We start from the raw sequence: 21,474 nt of genomic DNA, 5'->3' as shown, positions 1-21,474 counted from the left end.
GTCTGGATTGTGGTTGCAGGCAGACACCTGTCTTTTATTTCATACCAAGGCAGGCTAAATGGGCTTCCTCCAGAAGAGGGCTGAGATGCTGGCCCCAAGATCATGACTAGGCAAGAACCTTTTCTGAGCTAAGGGATCCTTTTTCTGTCCACCACAAATACAGGCTGTGGTCAGCAGCATCGGCAAGTTTGGGTGGCACAAGAAACTGGGCGTTTCCAGACACTTGAGTTTTTCTGCCTTGCACTCTTTGGGTAATGTCTGGATGTTTTTCACTCAATTTGAGTGTACGTTGCAGCTAGTGCAAGTTCTGCCATCCATGTTACAGGCAGCAGGTACTCCAAAATCACCATTCCTGTCACATGCAAATTGCCCATTGTTTGAGGTGGGCAGAAAGGCTGGGGTCAACAGAGCAGATCCCTCCAGGAGCTTACAATCAGGACCACCCAAGCAGAGGGATGCCTCTTTAGTCGGTGGCATCAAACTGAAGGGCCCAGTCCCCCACAACCTTCTTGTGTGCTTGTCCTGCTCAAGTGATTGGGAGCTTTCCAGAACATCTGTCATGCAGTCCCTGTTCATTTAAATGAGACCTCAGAGGAGACCTTCCTTGTGGATTAGACCTTAAGTTCCTGAGTGGGAGGAGTGTATCCTTTGACTTCTCTACCTGAGGCACTAAAATGTCCTGGCCTCGTTCTGCACCCAAGGTGCATCCCTCTTTTCAGAGCCACGTCCCAAGGGAACCCCAGCATGTTCAGAATCTCTGCCCTGCTCAAAATAGAAGCTGCATCTCTTGCAACTCTCCCTTGTAGCTTCTTAAGAGGTAAACAGCAGTAAGTGCTGCAGTTGGCAAGGCCATGAACTCTCAAATCACATGCTAGGACAAGAAGTTGATCCCCCCCCCTCCATTATTTTGTATACATTTACTTCGCTTATACCCCATCTTCTCCCCAATGGGGACCTAAAGCAGCTTACATTGTTCTTCACTCCTCCATGTTCATCCTCACAACAACCCTGGGAGGTAGATTTGGCTGAGAGAATGTGACCGGCCCAAGGTCACCCAGCAAGCTTCTCTGGCAGTGGGGATTTGAAGCTGGGTCTCCTAGAGTCTAGACCCTACTCCAATACCGTCAACACTGCACTGGCATACAACCCTTCCTGGCCCAAGATAGCCTGTCCCCACAGCCTCCCCTTTCACCAGCCCAAAATGTAGGGTTGCCAACCTCCAGGTACTAGCTAGATCTCCTGCTATTACAACTGATCTCCAGCCGATAGAGATCAGTTCACCTGGGGGGAAATGGCCGCTTTGGCAATTGGACTCTATGGCATTGACGTCCCTCCCCTCCACAAACCCCACCCTCCTCAGGCTCCGCCCCAGAAACCTCCCACCGGTTAAGCGGGACCTGGCAACCCTACAAAAATGGTTCCTTCCGCCTCAGCAGTTAGAAGCCGGTGGAGTGTACAGCTGGGAAAGCGGTCCCAGGCTTCACATAACCGATGCACACTTTTCCCGAATTAAATTTTGAAATATTCTTTTACACACCAAAAGGTTTGCTGTTAGCGCCTGTAAGAGCTGCCTTCCTGCAAAGGAGCCTGCCCCTGTATCTCTGTGTGAATCACTGTTCTGTTCTGGACTGGTCATTATGTTGCATTGCTGAGGTGGAAGTGAGGATCATCCAGCGACAGGTGATGGAAGGTCAACAGCAAGGAGGTGATGCCAAAGCGGCACAGAGTACAGCAAGGCAGTAGGGCTGCCTCATTTTAAGGAGGGGTCAGACAAACCCTTTCTTTAAAAAAAAACTGATTTATTCCTTGGGGCCCACAGTTTGGGACTTACTGAGACTAGAGCCTTCCGATAAAACAGAAAACGCCAGAGCTTTATTTAAAAGGCTTTATACTGCCCCGTGGCGCAGAGTGGCAAGCTGCAGCACTGCAGTCCAAGCTCTGCTCACGACCTGAGTTCGATCCCGACGGAAGTCGGCTTCAGGTAGCCGGCTCAAGGTTGACTCAGCCTTCCTTCCTTCCGAGGTTGGTAAAACGAGTACCCGGCTTGCTGGGGGTAAAGGGAAGATGACTGGGGGAGGCACTGGCAAACCACCCCGCAAACAAAGTCTGCCTAGTAAACGTTGGGATGTGACATCACCCCATGGGTCAGGAACGACCTGGTGCTTGCACAGGGGACCGTTACCTTTTTGTACTGCCATCCTCCAGGTAACATTACTACTCAGTGGGGCACGATCCTGAAGCAGCACACGCCTCAGCACCCAGTTCTTCTACAGTACAGCTTATGCTTTCCAAGATGGCCTCCCTGCCCTTACGTGCCTTTGTTACTTCTGTTCTCCCCTGCCCTTGCTGTCAGATGAATCTCTGCTGAGCATTCACCCTACTATTTACATCAATTAGAGCACAACCATTCCCCCACACCCACACCACCTGTGTTACCTTAAACAGCGAGCCATTGCCAGAGAATTCACTAGTTGCACTACTGTGCAGGCACAACACAAATTCCATTTGAGCACAGCTGTTAAGCAAGTGGTGGGAACCAGCAGGCTTTTATCTGCCACATATTGATCCCTCCCTCAAAAGAGCTCAGTGTGGTGTACGTGGTTCTTCCTGCCTCCATTTTTATCCTCACCACAAGCCCGTGAGGTGGGCTAGGCTGAATGGGCCCAAGTGACTGGCCCAAAGTGGCCGAGTGAGCTTCACGGCTGAGCAGAGTTTTGAACTGGAGCCTCCTACGTTCTAGCCTGGCAATTCGCCACACAGGTTCTGCTGTTGGCTCTCCTGTCCCCTTTCCCTCGGGCATGTTCACCTTCATAGCACAAGACCAGATAGCTTAAAGGGAAGGGGAAATGGCAGGGTTAGGGACAGCTGGTCGGAGGAAGGGTCAAGGAGCCTCCTGTGGAATTTCTGAAGACCATCTGGGTTTCCCACTTGCAGTGCATTTGGAGAGAGAGAAATGCCAAGGCCACCCCTCCCACAAGTCTGTGCTTACTTTGTCCCACCCTTTCATAGATGCGGCGTGGCTACTCCAGCCTGGTTTTCAGGCCCTCATGCTGGACAGAATGTATTGCATGCCGGGCTTTCTGGCGTGCAACTGCTGTCTGTGGACTCCAGAAGTGCTGGCCTGTTCATGCAAGCTGTTTCACTCTATTCAGACTGCTTTACGCTTGCTCCCCCCTGCCACTGGACTCCAAGCAGGCAGGGCAGTCCTATTGTCAGTAATTGTGTTTCCCTGCCTTGCTACCACTCTGCTCCGTGCAATGGCTTGTCGCAATGAAGCTGATAAAAGGTTTGTCCTTCCTTGATTCTGAGTTGCTGTGATCTTTGTGTGTGTGTGTGTGTGCTCGCCACTTGCCTCCTGCAGTCAGCCCATGGAAAGAGAGCTGTTTGTGGGGCAAGTCAATACAAGCAGAGCAGTAACCAAGGATCGTTTCCTAAAGGGTATCCTTAAAGCTAGCATGGCAGCCATTCTAAAGCTCAGCTCTCTCCCTTTGCTACAAAATCTGACAGAACTTTTCTAAAAGGAGGGTCCTGATCATAGGTGTTGCGTCATTCCACAAGAACATGAACACATCCTTATTTCTCAAAAGCCAGTTGTTTCTCATTTTCCAAAAGTGACGTTTTCTCCTCACAGAGAGCTTTACACATGCAAGGCTATCACTTTCCACATTCCAGAAGGCAGGATGGGGAAGCCCTCTACTGTGAACTGAGAAGCTGTTGCCACTCAGGACAGATAATCAGCTACGGGTCTGACGTGGTATGTGGGTAGTCTGTTTAGCCCTCTGCTGTACCATTGTGAGGGTATACAATCCTGGATGCTGCATTCCAACATTTTTTGGGTGCTTTGGCTGTTTATTTGCCCTTCAGCCCCCCCACCCCGTATTTCTTGCAGTATACGCATCTTCCAGATTACCTTCCTTTATCACACTCCTCCTTTCCGTGGACTGCTCCGTCTGTCACCTGCGCATTCTAGCTCCATACCTGCAAGTCTCCACTTAAAGAACTCGAGAGAAACGCCCACCCCAGCCCATGTAATTGGTTCCACTGCCGACTGATTTTATCGTTAGGACATTTTTCCTAGGACATTTCCACACAGATGTTTTGCTTCACCTCAGCTACCTTAGTGTCCCACTGTTTTCAGGAGCATCCACATGACGTTCTGCTCTGTTCCTTTTCTCTGCAGGGCGAGCCAATAGTTTACAGTGGAAAGAAGGGAAATCAGCTAGACCTCTGACCACCTACCCACCCCAACTTGCTACATTTCAGCAAGTCTGGAAGGCAGCAAAGTTTCCAGGATGGGAGACCAGAAGAACTTCCAGCTGATCAGCTGAGAGTCAGCTGCTGATCTCAACCCTAAAAAACTTTGCTGAGTACAAGGCAAAATTTCCCCAGGAGGAAATCAGAAGCTGACTCCAGCCCACTCCTGCAAATTGGCTGCCTTATCACCACTAGCAAATAGGAAGTGAGCCAAACTGGCAGCACACCTCAGGGCCAAACTGAATGTTACATTCGGGTTCTATTATCTGATCCCCCAACATACAGTTTAGCATTAAAAAGCAATCACTGGGGGGAATACAGATCAGGACCACAGCAGTGGGAAGGCTATGTTTGTACAACACCTGTGCTGCTTTTAATGGTGTGGGGGGAGAGAGAAGCTACTGGGGCTATAAACAACCTAGGAGACTCAATTTCAATAGGGGAAAATGGTGAACAAAAGGGAGGCTGGGGGGAACCTTCTCCAGCTCTGCAGTCCCTATTCATATTCACATACTCCCCTGTGACTGCTTTTTAAGGTGAAGCAACACCTTTTAGGACATTAATCATGACTACAGAGTACCATGCAATGTCGCCCTTAGCTATCAATGCTTTGGGGAATACAGGATTAAATATTAGATCGAACGGTGCAGCATTAACAGACAAGGGATGAAGAATAAATTCTAAGGCCTGCCTCTCTATTAAATGAAGGGAGAACGGAGAGTCAGATAGTTAAACTTTATTGCCTGTGACCAATGTTATCCCAATATATGCAAAAAACCAAGATGCACAGACCATCTCACCTAAGAAGCATACAACCACACTTAGGTTTGGAATCGTAACATGATTATCGATTCCACTCTCACCATTCATACCAGTAACTAGAAAGGGGACATCAGGGAATTCACTGGGCCATGTAGCGTTCAAAATCATCTCAGGAAATCTAAAAACTAAAAAAAAAGCTAAAAATATAAGCCACTACCCAGAATCAATCAGAACTCTCTTGAAACTGCTCTTGCTACCATGGACTTTCCCCAAGGGCCGAGCCAGATGAGACACTGCTCTTGTATAAGCCAGTGTTTCCTTGAACCACATGTATCTCTGTGCACACAAGAGCCAGACTGTTCTAGCCACAGTTGCAATGTCCCTTGGGTTCCTTCACTGCTGCCCCAGTACACATCTTTCATCACCCAGATGCCATCCCAAGATTCCTTGACGTTTTCAGCATACTTCTTTCCTCCTTCAAAACACGGGGCTTCTTATTTTTGGCATCACCACACTGCCACAAGGTAGTGTCAATAACAATATCTTGTGGTGCCTCTGAAGGGAACCACACATTGGCAATTTTGAATTCCCCCACACACACAAATGAACTCTCCCCATTCAAAGTTGTTATTGGCCACATAGGTTATTTTTTTTTAAAGCCAAGCCTTAACCCTCTTCCCCCAAAGCCATGGCCCCAATCCAAATCCTCTCCTTCCCCCTGCTTTTTAGAGCTAAAGAAAACATCTGGAGAATTGATCGCCTGTTTCTCTAGCGAAGACTGAAATGCATGAAGGAAAAAGTCTCCCACCCACCCCGGCGTACATCCTGGTTTTTTTTCTCATTGGGGATTTTGTTAGGAGGGTGGAAGTCCATGTAACAGAGGTTTCTAGCAGTGTTTGGATGTAGACAGATGACAATGGTTCATTTAGAGCACTGAAGTGGGTATGATGCAGGTATTGCATCTTTTGCCTAGCTGATCTCTCTGGCCTAATAGGTTCTGCAGTTTTCCAATACAGTAAAAACCGGCAAGACCTGCATGATCAGAGGTGACAGTGCGATGTGAGTGGCTAAGAGGCACGGAGGCCTCTCACATGCCATTTAAGCAACCCCTTTTCCCTCCATGACCCCAAGAGGGGGTTCACACCTTGGACTGGTCTGTTCTGAATGAGAGTCGTCTCCCATCATGTTTGATCTGAAGGCCTGGAAAGGTTTCCTGGACAGCATCACAGAGTCCTGAAAAGTCCTGCTTCAACACAATCTCCTAAAAAGGGAGAAAAGATTCTTTACTACATAAAGGATTGAATCCAGCAAACACAACCAAAAGTTCCTTCTGATGGGGAGAGACAGGGATGGTTCTTACAGAAGAGTTCTTGTCCCCATTCCTGCAGCTACTCAGCACAACATGAAACACAAATCAGTGGAAATGTCACTTCCAAGAGAACAAAACAGATGACTAATACCAAGGAGAAGGGAAGGGGCTGAGCTTCCATTGATCTGTGGTAGGCTTAGAAATGGCGGATGCAGGCCACAGAGATTGGGGAGGGGCAGGAAGAATGTAAGACTGGCCTTGTTGGAGCAAACCAAGGTCCAGGTTCTCCAGCATTTGAGCCAGGTGCCTCTCGTAGGTTTGCAAACAGGTGCTGAAGAAAGCAGCCCTTCCTTACTGAGTGCCCGCAGCATTTGGTGTTTCTGTATATGGAGGTTCCATTCAGTCATCATTGCTAATAGTTGTTGATAGTCCTCCACACATTTGTCTAATCCAAACTAGTGGCAATGACTTCCACTAGCTAACTATTAGTTTTGTGAAACAGAAGCAACCAACTCATCACCCATCTGAACCCCCTGTCCCCAGCCCTCAGCCCTCAACTACACACAATCATGTGCGATTTATCTTTCGCACTGCACCCACAAACCTTTGCTGAAGTCCCACTGTACAAACAGATGTTTTGCTAATCCTGCCTCACCTCCTATCATTTACAGACTACATCTTGCTCCCTTCCGCCCATTAACACCTACTGAAAAATCCAGAACTTCTAAGACGGCACCAGGATTTGCATGGATGGCTTTCAGAATCCTAATGCAGCCTTCACTCTGTATGGGGTTTCTGGCCACCTGCAGATCACAAGAGGAAATGCATTTGTTTCTCCATGCCAAAGTGTCAGGATCCAGCCTTCTCTGAAATGCTACTCACACTGAGGCTCCTGAGAGTCTTGTTTTCTTTCAGGCCCAGAGCGAGGCAAAGGGCTCCTTCCAGTGAAATGCGATTATTGCTGAGAACAAAGGGGGAAGAGAAAATAAACGTCAGCTCTTCGCCTGTTGGTATTTTTTAAATTTAACTGTTTTAATGCCATCTCTAAAATTAAGCTGCCTGAAAGAGGGATTATCAAGAACTAAGCCCATATATATGTGGTCCGGAGATGACTGACACAACCAAATTCCCCTCTGGTCAACACCCATTCAAAGCAGTCAGATCTCTGGGGTCTGGCCAAGAGGTTCCACCTGGAATCCTTCAGCTGAGCAACAGCCTTCCAGCAAAAGCATCTCATTGCCCTTAGCTCCATTCCTAAGCCGTCTTGGTTCCCCCTGCTGCTGCTGCCACCCAGATATTCACTTTGCCCTGAGATATTCCCATCGCTCATTAGAGTGAAGGAGGATTTGGGCAAAATGTGGCTCCCCAGACCTCCAACTGCCACTCCCATTCAATTCAACCAAGAATTGTCCTTGATTGCCAGCCAGTACAAGGACCAGCTGAATGAGGGAGGAGGGGAAGGAATTGATATCAGTCTGGTGGCCTGTCAAGCTCCAGAAGACCAATTGGGCATTGTAGCTATAAGAGATCCAGGATCGGCCGCTTGGGGGGCTGCAGCTCCAGTGATAGTAGCATGTTAATTTCATTGCTTTGGCGGGTTTCTCCTCCTTGCAGCAAGTGCTGCAGATCTCCGCTCTGCATTTTAGCACAGTTTTGATCTGCTCTGTCAGGATGGAGAGGCACTCTTTTGAGCTCTGTTCCAGCACGTCTGGCCACTGTTGTAGAAAAGGCTGTTTTTGAGCACAGGAAAGGTGCCATAACTATTGTGTTGGATTAGAATTGGGGATTCCAAGGGTCAAATTCCCAAGGAGCTGCTGATGACCTGGCCTTGGGTGATGCTGTGGGAAAGTCTCTGTAAAGGGTGGGGGAGGCAACATTCTATGCTAAAGAAATCCAAATTCTGCAGTAAAAGAGCAGCATTATGCAATCTTGACATTGTGAGTGGAACATGTTCGCGGTTCAAATCTCAACCCACTCGTGAACACACTCATGGCTCTTTGGCAAATCAAGAGGCCCTCCCTTCGGCTGCCCATGTGTAATAAGGGGACAGAAATAATGACCTACATCACAAGACTGTTGTAAGGAGTACTGAGAAAAGCTCTGAACTCTTCAGAAGAGGTATACACACATTGAAATGTTATTACCCAACATTAAATTCTTCCAGCACGTTGTTGATTTTCAGGGCCTCGCCCAGGGCAGCAGCTCCCTTGTTGCCAAAGCCATTGTAGGAGAGATCCAACACGCGAAGGAATATGTTTGCCTGTAGACGGAGAGAAAAATAATGTGGTTAATGGTCATAATACTAGAACGCGGGGTCATGTGCTGAAGCTGGAGGGGGAGAGATTCAAAACAGATAAAAGGAAGTATTTCTTCACACAACACATAGTTAAATTGTGGAACTCCCTGCCCCAGGATGTGCTGATGGCTGCCAACTTGGAAGGCTTTAAGAGGGGAGTGGACATGTTCATGGGGGAGAGGGCTACTAGTAAAAATGGATACTAGTCATGATGCATACCTATTATCTCCAGGATCAGAGGAGCATGCCTATTATTTTAGGTGCTGTGGAACACAGGTAGGATAATGCTGCTGCAGTTGTCTTGTTTGAGGGCTTCCTAGAGGCACCTGGTTGGCCACTGTGTGAACAAACTGATGGACCTTGGTTTGATCCAGCATGGCCTTTCTTATGTTCTTATGTTAACTCACTGTACACTCTGAACTTCAAGTGCAAACCTACCGCCTGCTTTTGAGTGACCTGGACTTCTGCCCCGAAGGCCAGCCTTGCTGGCATCACTGGGGAGGGAAATGGCTTTTATCAAGCTTTGGCAAGACCTGCAAGACTCAACTTCTGTACCAAGACTGTGCCCTTTGGCTCCTTTGCCCTGATGCCTCTCCTGCTGCTGTTTGCAACAGCTGGAGAAACCACGGTCCTTACTTTTCTACCAGAAAGGCTCTGTCAGTACATGATGCTGTAAGGGAGTGTTACTATACTGCAAGCTCCACCCCCCACAGCAGCATGTCATCATTTTGCATCAATCCGAATGGCCAAAGTTTACTCTAATCCTCACCCTTTATAGCACATGATGCTACTGTACCAGCAGCACTGGGCAGACGTTGGCCAGCAGACCCAGTGCTGGGAACCTGCTGGATGACACTACCCATGAAATGCATGGTAATTGAACACAAACTCACTTTGCTGGCCAGAGGCAATGGAAATTGCTACCTTGGGTGACAAATCTGGGGTGCTATTAAGGGCCCAGGAGGAAAGGCAGCATGGTACAGCCCGATCTTGTTAGATCTCGGAAGCTAAGCAGGGTCAGCCCTGGTTAGTATTTGGTTGGGAGACCACCAAGGAATACCAGGGTTGCTATGCAGAGGAAGGCACTGGCAAACCACCTCTGTTAGCCTCTTGCCATGAAACCCCCATAAGGGGTTGCCATAAGTCGGCTGTGACTTGATGGCACTTTACACACACATTAAGGGCCCAGGAGAAAAAGCTGACCCATGGGCACAGGCTGCCGCAAAGTTCTGCACGAGCCCCACTGAAATGAAAAAGCTCCTATTGATTTCAGTAAGGTTGCCCGGGAGAAGTGTCTGATGCACCACCTCCACTCCTCACTTGTGGCAGGGGAGTGTCAAAATCCAAGGGGAATTTGCAATAGCAAGCCACACAGATCGTTGGATTCCACCCAACCTCGTTTGAGCAGGAAGCACCCTCAGTTAGGAAGCTTCTAATATGCCACACCCACGGAGTCAAAACCTTTATCTCCAGACCTGAGCACTCTCCTGGGGCACATACTTCCTAATTTCAGCACCCAGTCCCAGCAACAGAGCCACAGGGTCTGGCTGTTCCCTTCCCTTGCCGACCCAGGACAGCTTCCCATAAATCAGCTCCTCATACCTTTCATTAGGTCCCCTGAACCTATTTTTTCTCCAGGCCAAATTTTCTGACAGTGTGTCTGCCTTTGCCTGTACTCACTGAATGAAACTTGATGCTCTCCTGGGTATCAGATGAGATACACCAAAGTCTAATCAGAATATATTTCTGTGGGGTTCACAGCTACCAGTTATTTCTGAATTGAAAAAAATGTACTGATTTTCAAATTCAGACCACTTTTTCATTAAGGAATTCCGGGTAACAACCAATTCCCCCAAGACACCTTCATATTTCCCAGAAATCTGACTAGTCTAAAAGACTTTTGTAAATCCAGATATTAGCAGTGCTGAACACTGAGCCCAATACCTAAGAATCTCTCACGCGACCCTTCTGTTACACAAATCCCCTAGAAATGGTAATTCTCTGAATGCTTCCCAAGACACAATAGCCAGGCTGACGCGTAATTCCAAACCAGACCACCCCATCAGTGGCAAACGCTCTCATAAAGTTTTGCCATTGCAACTGTGTTACACAATGAAGACATACTTAGCAGGATCGAAACAATGGGAAGGGTGCAGTTCTTACCCCCAAACCTTTGGCAAAAGCGACTGCTCCTTGTCCCCGGAGGCAGTTCCAGCTGAGATCGAGCTCTTTCAAGCCAGCATTTTCTGCTATGGCTGCTCCAAGCACTTCACCTGGAAAAAATAAATATGGAAGAAAACAAGGAATGGAAGAGAGGCTTGGGAGGTCAGGGTGGCAAGTAGGATCTTGAGAAACACTCAAGAGACCTCCCTTTAAGTTTTTCCCAAAGCACTCTGCTAACAATTTATGACAACTTGCACGGTTGCAGTCATATTTGAACTCAACAGGAAAATGAGGCTTCTTGATCACTCAAGGTCAGGGTGGCTCAACATTCTGAACACAGGAAGGGGGTGAAGTCGGGGAAGGAATGAGGTGAGAAGGAGCCACAAGCAGAGAGAGGATGTGCTGCAGGAAAAGGGCAGATAGCACAAACAACTTAAAAAAGGATTCCTGAAAGCAAGCCAAGCCAGAGAGGTGGGTGCAATCTGCCGGGCAGTTCTCCTGCTCAAGCCCCACAGAAGTGAACAGGAGCTGCATATGAGCACAGGAGGGGGCTTGCAAAGAAGATGGGTTCATACCCCACATCAGTGAAGGGAGGGGATTCACCTGCCTGCCTCAGGTGATGAGTTTCTAGGGCTGGCCCTCATGGCTGCAGCTGGACAAATTCTGGAGGCCAACTGCCTGTGCAGAATTGGGAGTTCAGACAAGCTTGGGTTTCTGGAAAGCAGCAATGCTATCAGAGTTGTGGATGTGGGCAAGGGGTGGTGGTGGTAGGTTCCCTTTCCTGGGCTGTTTCGTCCCCACTTCAACAGAGATACCTAGGAGATTACTTTCTTCCCTCTGACTCCTACCTTTGTTTTTCCCTTTCTTTTGTTTCTTCTATCACTAAACCTGCTCCTGTGCTGCTGTTCATCCCTCTTTTATGGGTACGCTTTCTCTCTTTTCCTGCTTTCCATCAACTCACTGTGTCCTCATGAAAAGGTAAGGTGGAGAGGGACACCTGATTGCAAGCCAGGTGAGGCTCCTTCTGTGCACAGGGCCCATGAGGGGTCTCCCGGCAGCAAGGCTGGTCAGCGAGGGAAACACAAGATGAGAGAAGCCAAGCGCATGAAATGGAGAGAGCAGGTAGACCTTGGAACACAAGGTGCAAGCGTGATGTTGACACTGAACAGTCGGAGGAAAGAAATGAAGCTGATCCAGAGTGGGAGGAAAAGATGACCACAGCACCTGCATTCTGAAGAGAATATTGACAAATGTTAGCACATGGCCCCAAACAAACAAAACAAAGCGATGCCCCTTTTCTGGATTCCCCATCAGTTTGTGAAAGAGTATGCAGACCTTCAAGTTGCACAGAACTCTTCTTCAGGCAAAACGAAAGCTAGTAGCGACCTCACAACTATACATAATTAAGCTCCTAATTAACACAAATATTTTTGGCCTATGCACGAAACAACAAGATCCACTGGGAAATTCTCTTGCGTAACTCATCCCCCCACCCCACACACTAGCAATGAATGGAAATTAAAAGAGTGTACATGTATTGTTTTTCTCAGTTATAATAGTACAATGAAATCCGCACCCAGAACAATTAGTGCTTCAAAAACACTTAAAACAGTTGCGGTCAGTGGCTGGCCCACTCAGGTGGCATCATTCCAATTTTCCCAGCTCTGCCCTGGACGGAGCATTACAACCACTGGTGCATAAACCACTTGGTCTCCATTAAATTCTCCCTCTAAACACTCCCCATCCATTTAACGCAGCAAGTACCTGACACTGCCAAACACTTTTACCTGCTGACTCCCCGAGGGCGTTATGACTCAGATCAAGAGATTCCAGTTTATTGTTGGTCAAAAGGGCACCAGCTAGATATTTGGCCGCTTGATCATTTAATTCATCTCCCGAGAGCTTCAGGGACACAAGTGTGGTATTTTCCTGAAGCATAGCAGACAGGGCCTTGGCCCCTTTCATCCCCAGGCTGTTCTCAGATAAATCAACATCTGTGGGGAAAGAACACCAGCCTTTAAAAAGGTAAAGGTCCCCTGTGCAAGCACCAGATCATTCCTGACCCATGGGGTGATGTCACATCCCGACATTTACTAGGCAGACTTTGGGGTTACCGCACTTGTATTCCCAGCGATGTATTAAGAGTTTGAAAATGTTATAAAAAATACTGTTCGCACTTTCTATGTATTCCCAGCGATGTATTAAGAGTTTGAAAACATTATAAAAAATACTGTTAGCACTTTGTTTGGCCCCTTTAGCTGTGAAGACATCTTCCAACCATTTATAAGCCGTGGTATCCAAAAACCCTTTTAAAGCGATGTTTTTTATAACATTTTCAAACTTTTAATACATTGCTGGGAACACAAAGTGCGGTATCCCCCTTTGTTTATGGGATGGTTTGCCAGTGCCTTCCCCAGTCATCTTCTCTTTACCCCCAGCAAGCTGGCTACTCATTTCACCGACCTCAGAAGGATGGAAGGCTGAGTCAACCTTGAGCCGGCTACCTGAAACAGACTTCCGTTGGGATCGAACTCAGGTCCATGAGCAGAGCTTTTGACTGCAGTACTGCAGCTTAACACTCTGCTCCTACACCAGCCTTTAGTCCTCCCCCCAAAAAAGCTCCTCCTCTGGCCTCAGGCCTGTTTCATTGGTTTTCCCACAGCTTTCTGTTAATTGCTTGACTAGTCAGAATTGGAAGCCAGTTGAGAAGACCTCCTCCCAAAGTGACTGATCTCCTGGACATTCAATCCTTCAATCACCCCCGCCCCAATTTCTCCAGTTCCTATACTTCCTAGACTCTAGAAAGCAAGCACAACACACACACACCCCCAAAAAAACCACACAGAGAATATGGAACACAGAGTAAAACCTTTTTTAGCCTTGTTCATGTTTACCTGCTCAAACTTTATTGTGAAGCATAATCTCTAGAAACTTAACTGAGAGGGACCCATAAGCCAGGCAAAAGCATCTCAGTATCTGTTTAAATGTGTCTTATGGGTAATACTTTGATATCCTAAAGCATTTCTCAAACTCATGGAATTAAGAAGCAAACCTGAAATGTAGCAATTTTCCTTTAACATCTCTGCCACTGCAGCTGTCCCATCTCCATTCAGCCAATTGTCACTTAAGTTTAACTTCAGAACAGATGTATTGCTTGCCAGGGAAAGAGCAACAGGTTTGGCCCCCTAAAATGGGGAACATGGGGGATGTGAGAGAACTAGCAGCAAGGAATGCAATAGTGCCAAACAGTCTAGGCTTGGCAGTGGTAAACCTGTACCTGGTCTATACTAATGCAGACAACGTAGGTGAGTTCTCATGATGGAATGTTCCCCCACCCCAATCCTAGCATAGAAAACTAGCATGCCCTGGTAAAGGCTATATTGGAATACTTCTTCCTTACATGCTAGCTTCCAATGTGAAAGGAATATTTTTGCAAGGAGGACATTTAATCCTGTGATCCCCTCTCTGCAGTCTGAAGTGGTACAGTCCAGATCAGCTGTATCTCCTCATCAGCTGCTTGAAAGAATTAGGCCTCCATCTCCAGCAGAAGCCAGCTGAATGTCTCTGGGAGCTCAAGGGCAGGGCATGAAAGCATAAAGGCAAGAGGCCTGCTCCCTTGTGATTTGCCCTGGGAGTAAAGTTTTGAAATCTTTTAAAATCTGTGCCCTTACAGCCAATGGTGTCTCTGGTTTACCTTCACAACATATAGAGTTGCCCAGGATAAGAGTCACCACTTTAGCCTTGGGAGAGTCAGTGTGGTGACAAGAGTGTTAAATCAGTATTGCAGAGACCAAGATTCAAATCCCTACTCTGCCATGAAATGCAATGGGTAACTAATGTTGGGCCAGTCTCTCTCTCTCTCTCTCAACCTAGCCTACCTTGCAGGATTGTTACAAGGATCAGATGGGGGAGAGGGGGCAGGCTGTGGAGAGACCATGTATGCAACCCTCAGCTCCTTGGAGAAAAGATGGAACCAAAACAAACAAACAAATACATAAATAATCAACGGGAAAATGTGAAGAATGCAGGAAGGAGTAGAGAGGATGGGGTTTTCAAACTGGGAGTGACTCTCAGAACAATCTTCCTGCGAGGTCAGGGAGGCTTTTTGAATATGTCTACAGAATGGAGCCACCTCTATACCTCTCATGGGTTGGATCCAACCAGCTTTCCTGCTGGTGAAAAAGTGAGGCAGCCAAAAAAAGCTATGCTAGGGATTGGGCAACCTGCAGGAACAAAAGCCATTTGTGATAGGGGCTGTAATAAGCAGGGGAACTGGGCAAGGTTTAGTGAGGAAGCTGGCTGGATCCAACACAATAATTCTTTGAAGACCAAACTGGGAAGCTCTGAGCTGCATGGATGCAACCTATAAAGCCATGACCCCCCTGCCCCGATCAGCAGTCGGCTGAAAGCACCACTACTGACTCAGATCAAAACTTAAAATAAAATAGATGCTGTTTCCTCTGGGGATTATACAACTTTGGATAGGGCAATGGTTCAAATTCTTTTCCACAGCCAGTTTTTATCTCTTTTTCCTTCTTGGTATCTGGATAGCTTACTTAGATTTGTTTCATCTCCAGCTATAAAAAGTCAAGGAGTGGATACATGTTGACAGATGTTATATATTACATAATATATTATTTTACATTTTTTTACTCCATTAGTATGTTTTATAATAATTAGTTCATTAAAATTTGATTACATGGCTTATATTCGTAAGAGTTCATTAAAATTTTATAAGACTAGTGCAAACTAAATGAGTTTGACATGAGGGGATCTAAAACGGACAAAGAAAACACAAAACACTTTAGAGTGTCATCCTAGGCAGAGTTACACCATTCTAAGTCCACTGAAGTCAATGGGCTTAGAAGGAAGAAGCTGTGCTTAGTATGGCACTGTTAGAGTGGAGCCTCGGTTTGTATTTTAATACCTCCTTTGGTGGTGGAAAGTGCCATCAAGTCACAGCCAACTTATGGCGACCCCGTTGTGTTTTCAAAGCAAGCAATGAACCGAAGTGGTTTGCCATTGCCTGCCTCTGCGTTGTGACCCTGGACTTCCTTGGCGGTCTCCCATGTCAATACTAACCAGGGCCAACCCTGCTTAGCTTCTGAGATCTATTGAGGTTGGGGTATACCTGGTCAGAGCTATACCTCCTTTTGTAAACCATATCACACAGCATCTGGATTGCATCAGTGTCTGATCATTAGAGGTTCTGTCACACTTCAGAGTGTTCACAATGCTTCACATGCATTATTTTAAGAATCCTTACAATGACCCTGTAAGTTAGACCAACATCACCACCCTTATATTGCAGTTGGAAGGGAAGGGATACTGATGAAGTACAGGGCAGCTTGCCTCTGGCTACTCAGAAAGTTTATGGGAGAGGCAAGAGTTGAAATAGGATTTCCCAGCTGACCCACTTTGCCATCTACCTGATTAGACAGCTCCTAATTAATCCTCCAGACTACCATCACAGCTGGCATACTTCTATACAGGACAGAAGGCAACATCAGATGGGCCAAAGAAAAGGGATTTCCGCCAGTTGTTACCTTTGGGCCAAGGCCATGGTGCATCAGGGACAGCTCAGAATCTTTCATGTGCCGTATAAAATAAGAGACAGGAGTGACACCATATGTTTGGCAGATCTCAAGGTATTTGGCTTTTCCCGTTGGATCATAAACCTTCTTAGAATCTATTTCGGGGGGGGGAATGAAAAAGAGAGGGGGAGAGATGAAACTCCCAAGAAAACACAGTTTATAAAGAACAGTGAAGCCATTCAGTGGGAAAACAAGCCTATTAACATCTGGATTTTCTATTTGCATCCAACGGCATTGCAATTTTAAAGAGTCACGAAGCACAGCAAGGCATCACATACCCTCACCTCTGTCTCAGTCAGAAAAACAAATGAAGGACAGAAGCCAGCAGCAAGAGTGAGCCTCAATGAAATGAAAAAGAGCTACAAAAAGAGCTCTAGAATGTCTAGAATGTTCCAGCAGTCACTAGTGGAACTCAGAGGCGACAAAAACATGGAAGGTAACCATACCAATACCCGGCATAGCTGCTACAAACAAAAGCCCGTGTTCAGACAAAGTATACCATTACCTAGACTTCAGGAGCTGTTGACACGCAGCCCAGGGCCAGCCCAAGGGCTTTTAGTGCCCTAGGTTGGCTGTGAGCCAGGTCTCCCTCCCCCAGCCACAAGCCTTGCACCCTATCGCACCCTGGGTACATGCAGAGCCAGGAGGGCAAGGAGCCACTGCTGCTTGGTGAGCCGGTCGGCACAGAGCATGGGGAGGTAGAGCTGTAAGCATCCTGCTCTTCCTTCCTCCCTCCTTTGTGGGAGTCAGCGGAAGTCATGCCATACACCCAGCTGGCTGCACTGGGGCTGGAGGTGCCACTTATGGCTGCTGCTTGCCCCTGGAAAGCCTCTTTTGGTGCCCCTCCATCTTCTGGCACTCGGGGCAATCACCTTAGTCCAAATAATGAGCAGGCCAGCTCTTACATGACTTCTTTTGCAAAGACCATTCCATACCTTCTGTCTCCAGGTCTGTATCCCACTCTTCCTCACTTTCAACATCTTCCTTTATCTCTTCTTCATGTTCCCCCTCTTCTGAATGATCTTCAGTTTTCTCCGCATGGCAGCTTTCACTTTCCGGAGGTTTGGCAACATACCTCGGACTAGCCTGAGACAACATGCAATCAAAAATTGCACACATGCATGTGCACACAGGCTCACATACACATTATGAGGTGACAAAGCAGAAGTTCATCTACCCAACCCCTCACGAAACAAAGAGAATTAAAGAAACAAGTACCGGTATTTAACATGGAACTAGAAATGTCTGAGAACAATTGAACTAGCATGTGTGAGTTGGTGTTCCCATTTTGAAGTGTTTGGTGCATTTCACTGAACACCTCTGTGTCTCTGGTATTCCGGGGGGCCCAGCCCCTTTCAAACAATCCTACAGGGATCTAGGTGCTAGGTCCGCTGGACTGCACCTCCATCCTCAAAGGCTGCTCCCCAAAGATGCCTGATAGAATTCAAGGCTTTTGCAGACCATATTATTCTTGTTTACTCAGAAGTCAGTCCCATCAAGTAAGTTGGCTTGACTATGTGGTCCTTACTCTCTACTATGTGTATAACGGTTGCAGTTTTAACAATGTAACTCTATGCATGTTTACTTCCACTGTGATCAATTTTTAAAGTGCACATGCAACCCCCCCCCCCAGTAGAGCAAATAATACTTCCCCAGGGCCATTCTGAGTCATAAAAATGGCACAAGGGGGAGGCCGAAGTCCCTTCTTCCCCAGCATCATAATTATGATCCAAACTGGGCCACTGCAGCACTTGGGAATTTAGATCCCAGCAAGTGCCATCTGACTAAAGGGAATTAGTGTGAAGTCGGGGCAGGGGGGAGGGAGGGTATGTATGGTGCATATAAAATTTATCCTCCTCTCATAAGATCAGAACTCAGGGTCGCTCAATGAAATTGACTGGCAGTACATCCAGGAACAGATAAAATAAAATCCTTCTTCATGAGAGCCTATAATTAACTTATGGAACCTGATGCTACAAGAAGAGCAGATTGCTGTTAGTTCCAGTGGGATTAAAAGGGGATCAGATTATACAATCATGGGAGGAAATCTATTGACTGCTATCTACTGCAATAGCTAAAAGGAATCTTCATGTTGAGACAGCATATCAAACGCTGCTAGAGGCATACCACACGGGGAAACTGCTGCTTTCACACTCTCCCAGAGGCATCTGGCAGGTTTCTGTTAAGAACTAGATGCTGGAGTCATAGATTAATTCACCTGGTTCCATCCAGCAAAGCAGCTCTTATGCCGAGGGAGACTCTCACATTGCCCAGGATAGCCCACAATGGATCCTCCATGCTCAGGCACAGACTACCTCAAACTATCAGATACAGCAGATAAACAACAGGAGAGATACTGCAGATAAGCAACAGCACGCGCTTGGCTAGAACGGGATGCTGAGCTAAACAGATCTGTGGTGCACCATACGTCCTTACGAGAGAGATTCCAGCGCCCAAGCGCTTCCTCTTCCAAGAACTACAATTCCCAAGGTTCCCCGGGGCCAGCTCAGCGACCCCATCCCCTTTGCCAGCCCGGCTGCGGCCTAGCCTTTCTAACCTTTCCCCCCACAGCAGAGTCTGGAGAGCTGCTGCCGCTCTGGCTGGCATCGGAAGAAGAGCCGCTGCCGGGTGGCTGAGCCCCGACGTCGTTCTCTTGCTCCGGCACTGGCGACAGTGGCAGCTTCGGCATCGGCGCACTTTGGACGCAACCCGCTGTGCGGCTGCCATGGCAACGACGCCGCACTGTCAAGAGGGAGGCGGCGACGCTGCTAGGAGAAGGGGGCGGGCGCATCCAGGGTTCACGGAGCCAATTGGAGGAGGCAGAGGGAAAGGCGGGGCGTATCAAGTGATTGGCAGCAAGAGCGCTTCAAGTCTTTGGCTTCTGGATAGGCACAAAAGGGGCGTCGTTGGCAATTATTGCTATGCCTGTATTATTGTATCAATTCCCAATGACAATAACACAGTGGGAGGTTGATAGTTCAAAGCAGTTTGTTTATTAGGGGTGAAAATTGCCCAAATGCGCAGGACAATTCACACACACATATCAAAGGAGTGCAAGCACCGATATAACCTTTGGTAATGGGAGGTACAAAAGACGAAATACGTGGCGTCAATACGTAGAACCAATAATAGATATTTAAGGATTTGAATACCCTATTAGAGATTCGGAGGCATTACATAGAAACGGTGATCTCATTCTCACTAATGAGCAGTGAAGACCCTCATGGTCCGGTGCTTCTCTGATCCTAAATTACTGCAGTTCTTCTTATCTTGGACCCTGGCAGCTGCCAAGGCTAACTAAGAGGGTTCCTAGCTGGTTCTTATCTCTAGAAAACCAGCTTATGCAAGCATACTAAGGCCTTCTATGGATTCTTTAATTAGCTTCTAACTAAGGAGCAACAGTGGGCCTCTTATACTTGAGGCCTGTAACATATGCAAGTGCTTGGTGTAACGATACAAGCCACCTCTAATATGCTGAGTGTGGCATGTTCATGAGTGCAGATATACTTTATTGAGTACAAAGAATATATTTCAAATCAAAGAATACATTTCCAATACATTCCCCATAGCATATAATGATTTCAGGCATTACATTTTAGATTCGGTTGGGGGGGGGGGGAAGGGGATGGATGGATGGATGGATGGATGGATGGATGGATGGATGGATGGATGGATGGATGGATGGATAGATAATTGTGTGCGAGTGTAAAATTACAGCATTCTAAATCACTTAGAAATCAATAGAAGGGTGTAACTTTGCATAGGAGGGCAGTGGAGCAATGCCTCAACATCTGGCGATGACAGATTCATGGAAGAGGAGACTACCAATTATAGCCATAATGACTACATGGAACCTCCATGTTCAGATGCAGTATACCTCTGAACAAGTTGCGGGGAGGGTGTCCTAAAAGCAGCTGCCTGGCCACTGTTGCAAACAGTATACTGGACTAGATAGGTGCTTAGATGCTGAACCTAAAAGCTTTCATAGCATCCAAACTACATCCACTTGCCCCTATTTGTGCCTCTTTAGCATGCTACATGTATGTGGGGTGGGCAAATGGGGGGGGGTAACACTGCTTTCAGTTTTCCTCAGTACCTGGCCAGAGGAAAGTTAGGGAGGACCTGGAGCAGTAACATATTCAAGATTTTCTCCAAGATGGCTGGAAATTTCCACAAGTCCATCACATGCATTAAAAATTATCCTAGAAAAAATAAAGGTGTGTATCAAGCTTGGCATTTGTGCTCAAGCAACTATCCACGTACAATTTCTGGGAACTCCCACTAAGTGCTCTTTAACACCTGCTTGAGTAGGAGATCCAAGATGCCCAGCCGGGTAGTGTTGTCTTTTCTGGGCTCATTTAAGCACTGGCCTGAAGGACATTGTGCCCATCACATAGATAGTAACTGCCAGTTATTCAGGGCCCACCCTTCAGATACTTAAATACTACTAAAGTGCAATGTTTCACTTGCTCCTGGCCGTCTTAGAAACTGTTGAGATGGAGCTTCTGCCAAATGTGTGGTTGTGCTTTGCATATGCTTTCTGACTTGACATCTCAGCCTTCAACAGGTAATTGCACATTACAAGGTTGTTGCATTTTCCTCTTCCCCTGTTGCTTTTGAAAACAGATGCATTCAAACAGACATCCAGATGGAGACATTTCATATATACTTTCTTGATTTCTCAATGCGCCAGTCAGATTTTTTGCTGCCTTATGTTTAGTGTCTTTCCTGATCCTCCGAGAAAATGGGAGCATGGATTGAGCTGGGATTTGTCCTTGAAATTGAGAACATTGTCCTAAACATAAACACCACAGTCCTTCAGGACTAATATCTTATTATAATGCAAGCTGATATTTGAACCTCAAATGTAAAATTAGTCCCTGCCTGTACATTCACCAAATTTCACCTACAATTTAGGGAAGTTGCTTTTTTTGATAAACCTTAGTTGATACGTCTGTACAATGGGAATTTACTAATATTTGCATGCAATGAGCTTGAGGTGACAGTACATGGGAATATCCCATTTTATCTTTTCAATAATTCCATGAGATAGATCAGAATGAAAGACAGCAATAGGCCTAAGATCACAATATTGA

General features: G+C 46.9%; 1 protein-coding gene across 1 annotated transcript; it reads right to left on the bottom strand.

Annotated features, from left to right (window-relative positions):
- Positions 1–6,154: 6,154 nt before the first annotated feature.
- LOC130485888 (leucine-rich repeat-containing protein 74B-like) lies at positions 6,155–19,067 on the bottom strand. Its single transcript, XM_056859036.1, has 10 exons — positions 18,936–19,067; positions 17,314–17,464; positions 16,331–16,473; positions 13,837–13,969; positions 12,572–12,778; positions 10,785–10,894; positions 8,470–8,585; positions 7,208–7,286; positions 7,033–7,128; positions 6,155–6,277 (listed from the first exon to the last, which is right to left on the bottom strand). Exons 1-10 carry the CDS (start codon positions 19,065–19,067, stop codon positions 6,155–6,157), a joined length of 1,290 nt encoding a protein of 429 aa, XP_056715014.1.
- Between the last annotated feature and the right edge of the window lie 2,407 nt (positions 19,068–21,474).

Source organism: Euleptes europaea, chromosome 13, assembly GCF_029931775.1.
Source record: "Euleptes europaea isolate rEulEur1 chromosome 13, rEulEur1.hap1, whole genome shotgun sequence".
In the NCBI taxonomy this organism is placed as follows: Eukaryota; Metazoa; Chordata; class Lepidosauria; order Squamata; family Sphaerodactylidae; genus Euleptes; species Euleptes europaea.
The sequence above is the reverse complement of the archived record's forward strand: the minus strand, read 5'-3'. Positions and strand labels throughout refer to the sequence as shown.

Excerpts from the sequence above, each read along its gene's own strand:
- LOC130485888 (XM_056859036.1), bottom strand. The coding sequence starts at position 19,067 with ATGCCGAAGCTGCCACTGTCGCCAGTGCCGGAGCAAGAGAACGACGTC. Across the intron at positions 12,779-13,836 it reads GGAAAATTGCTACATTTCAG|ATGTTGATTTATCTGAGAAC; the intron begins GTTTGCTTCTTA and ends CTTTCCCCACAG. Across the intron at positions 7,129-7,207 it reads AGACTCTCAGGAGCCTCAGT|GTGGCCAGAAACCCCATACA; the intron begins GTGAGTAGCATT and ends TGTGATCTGCAG.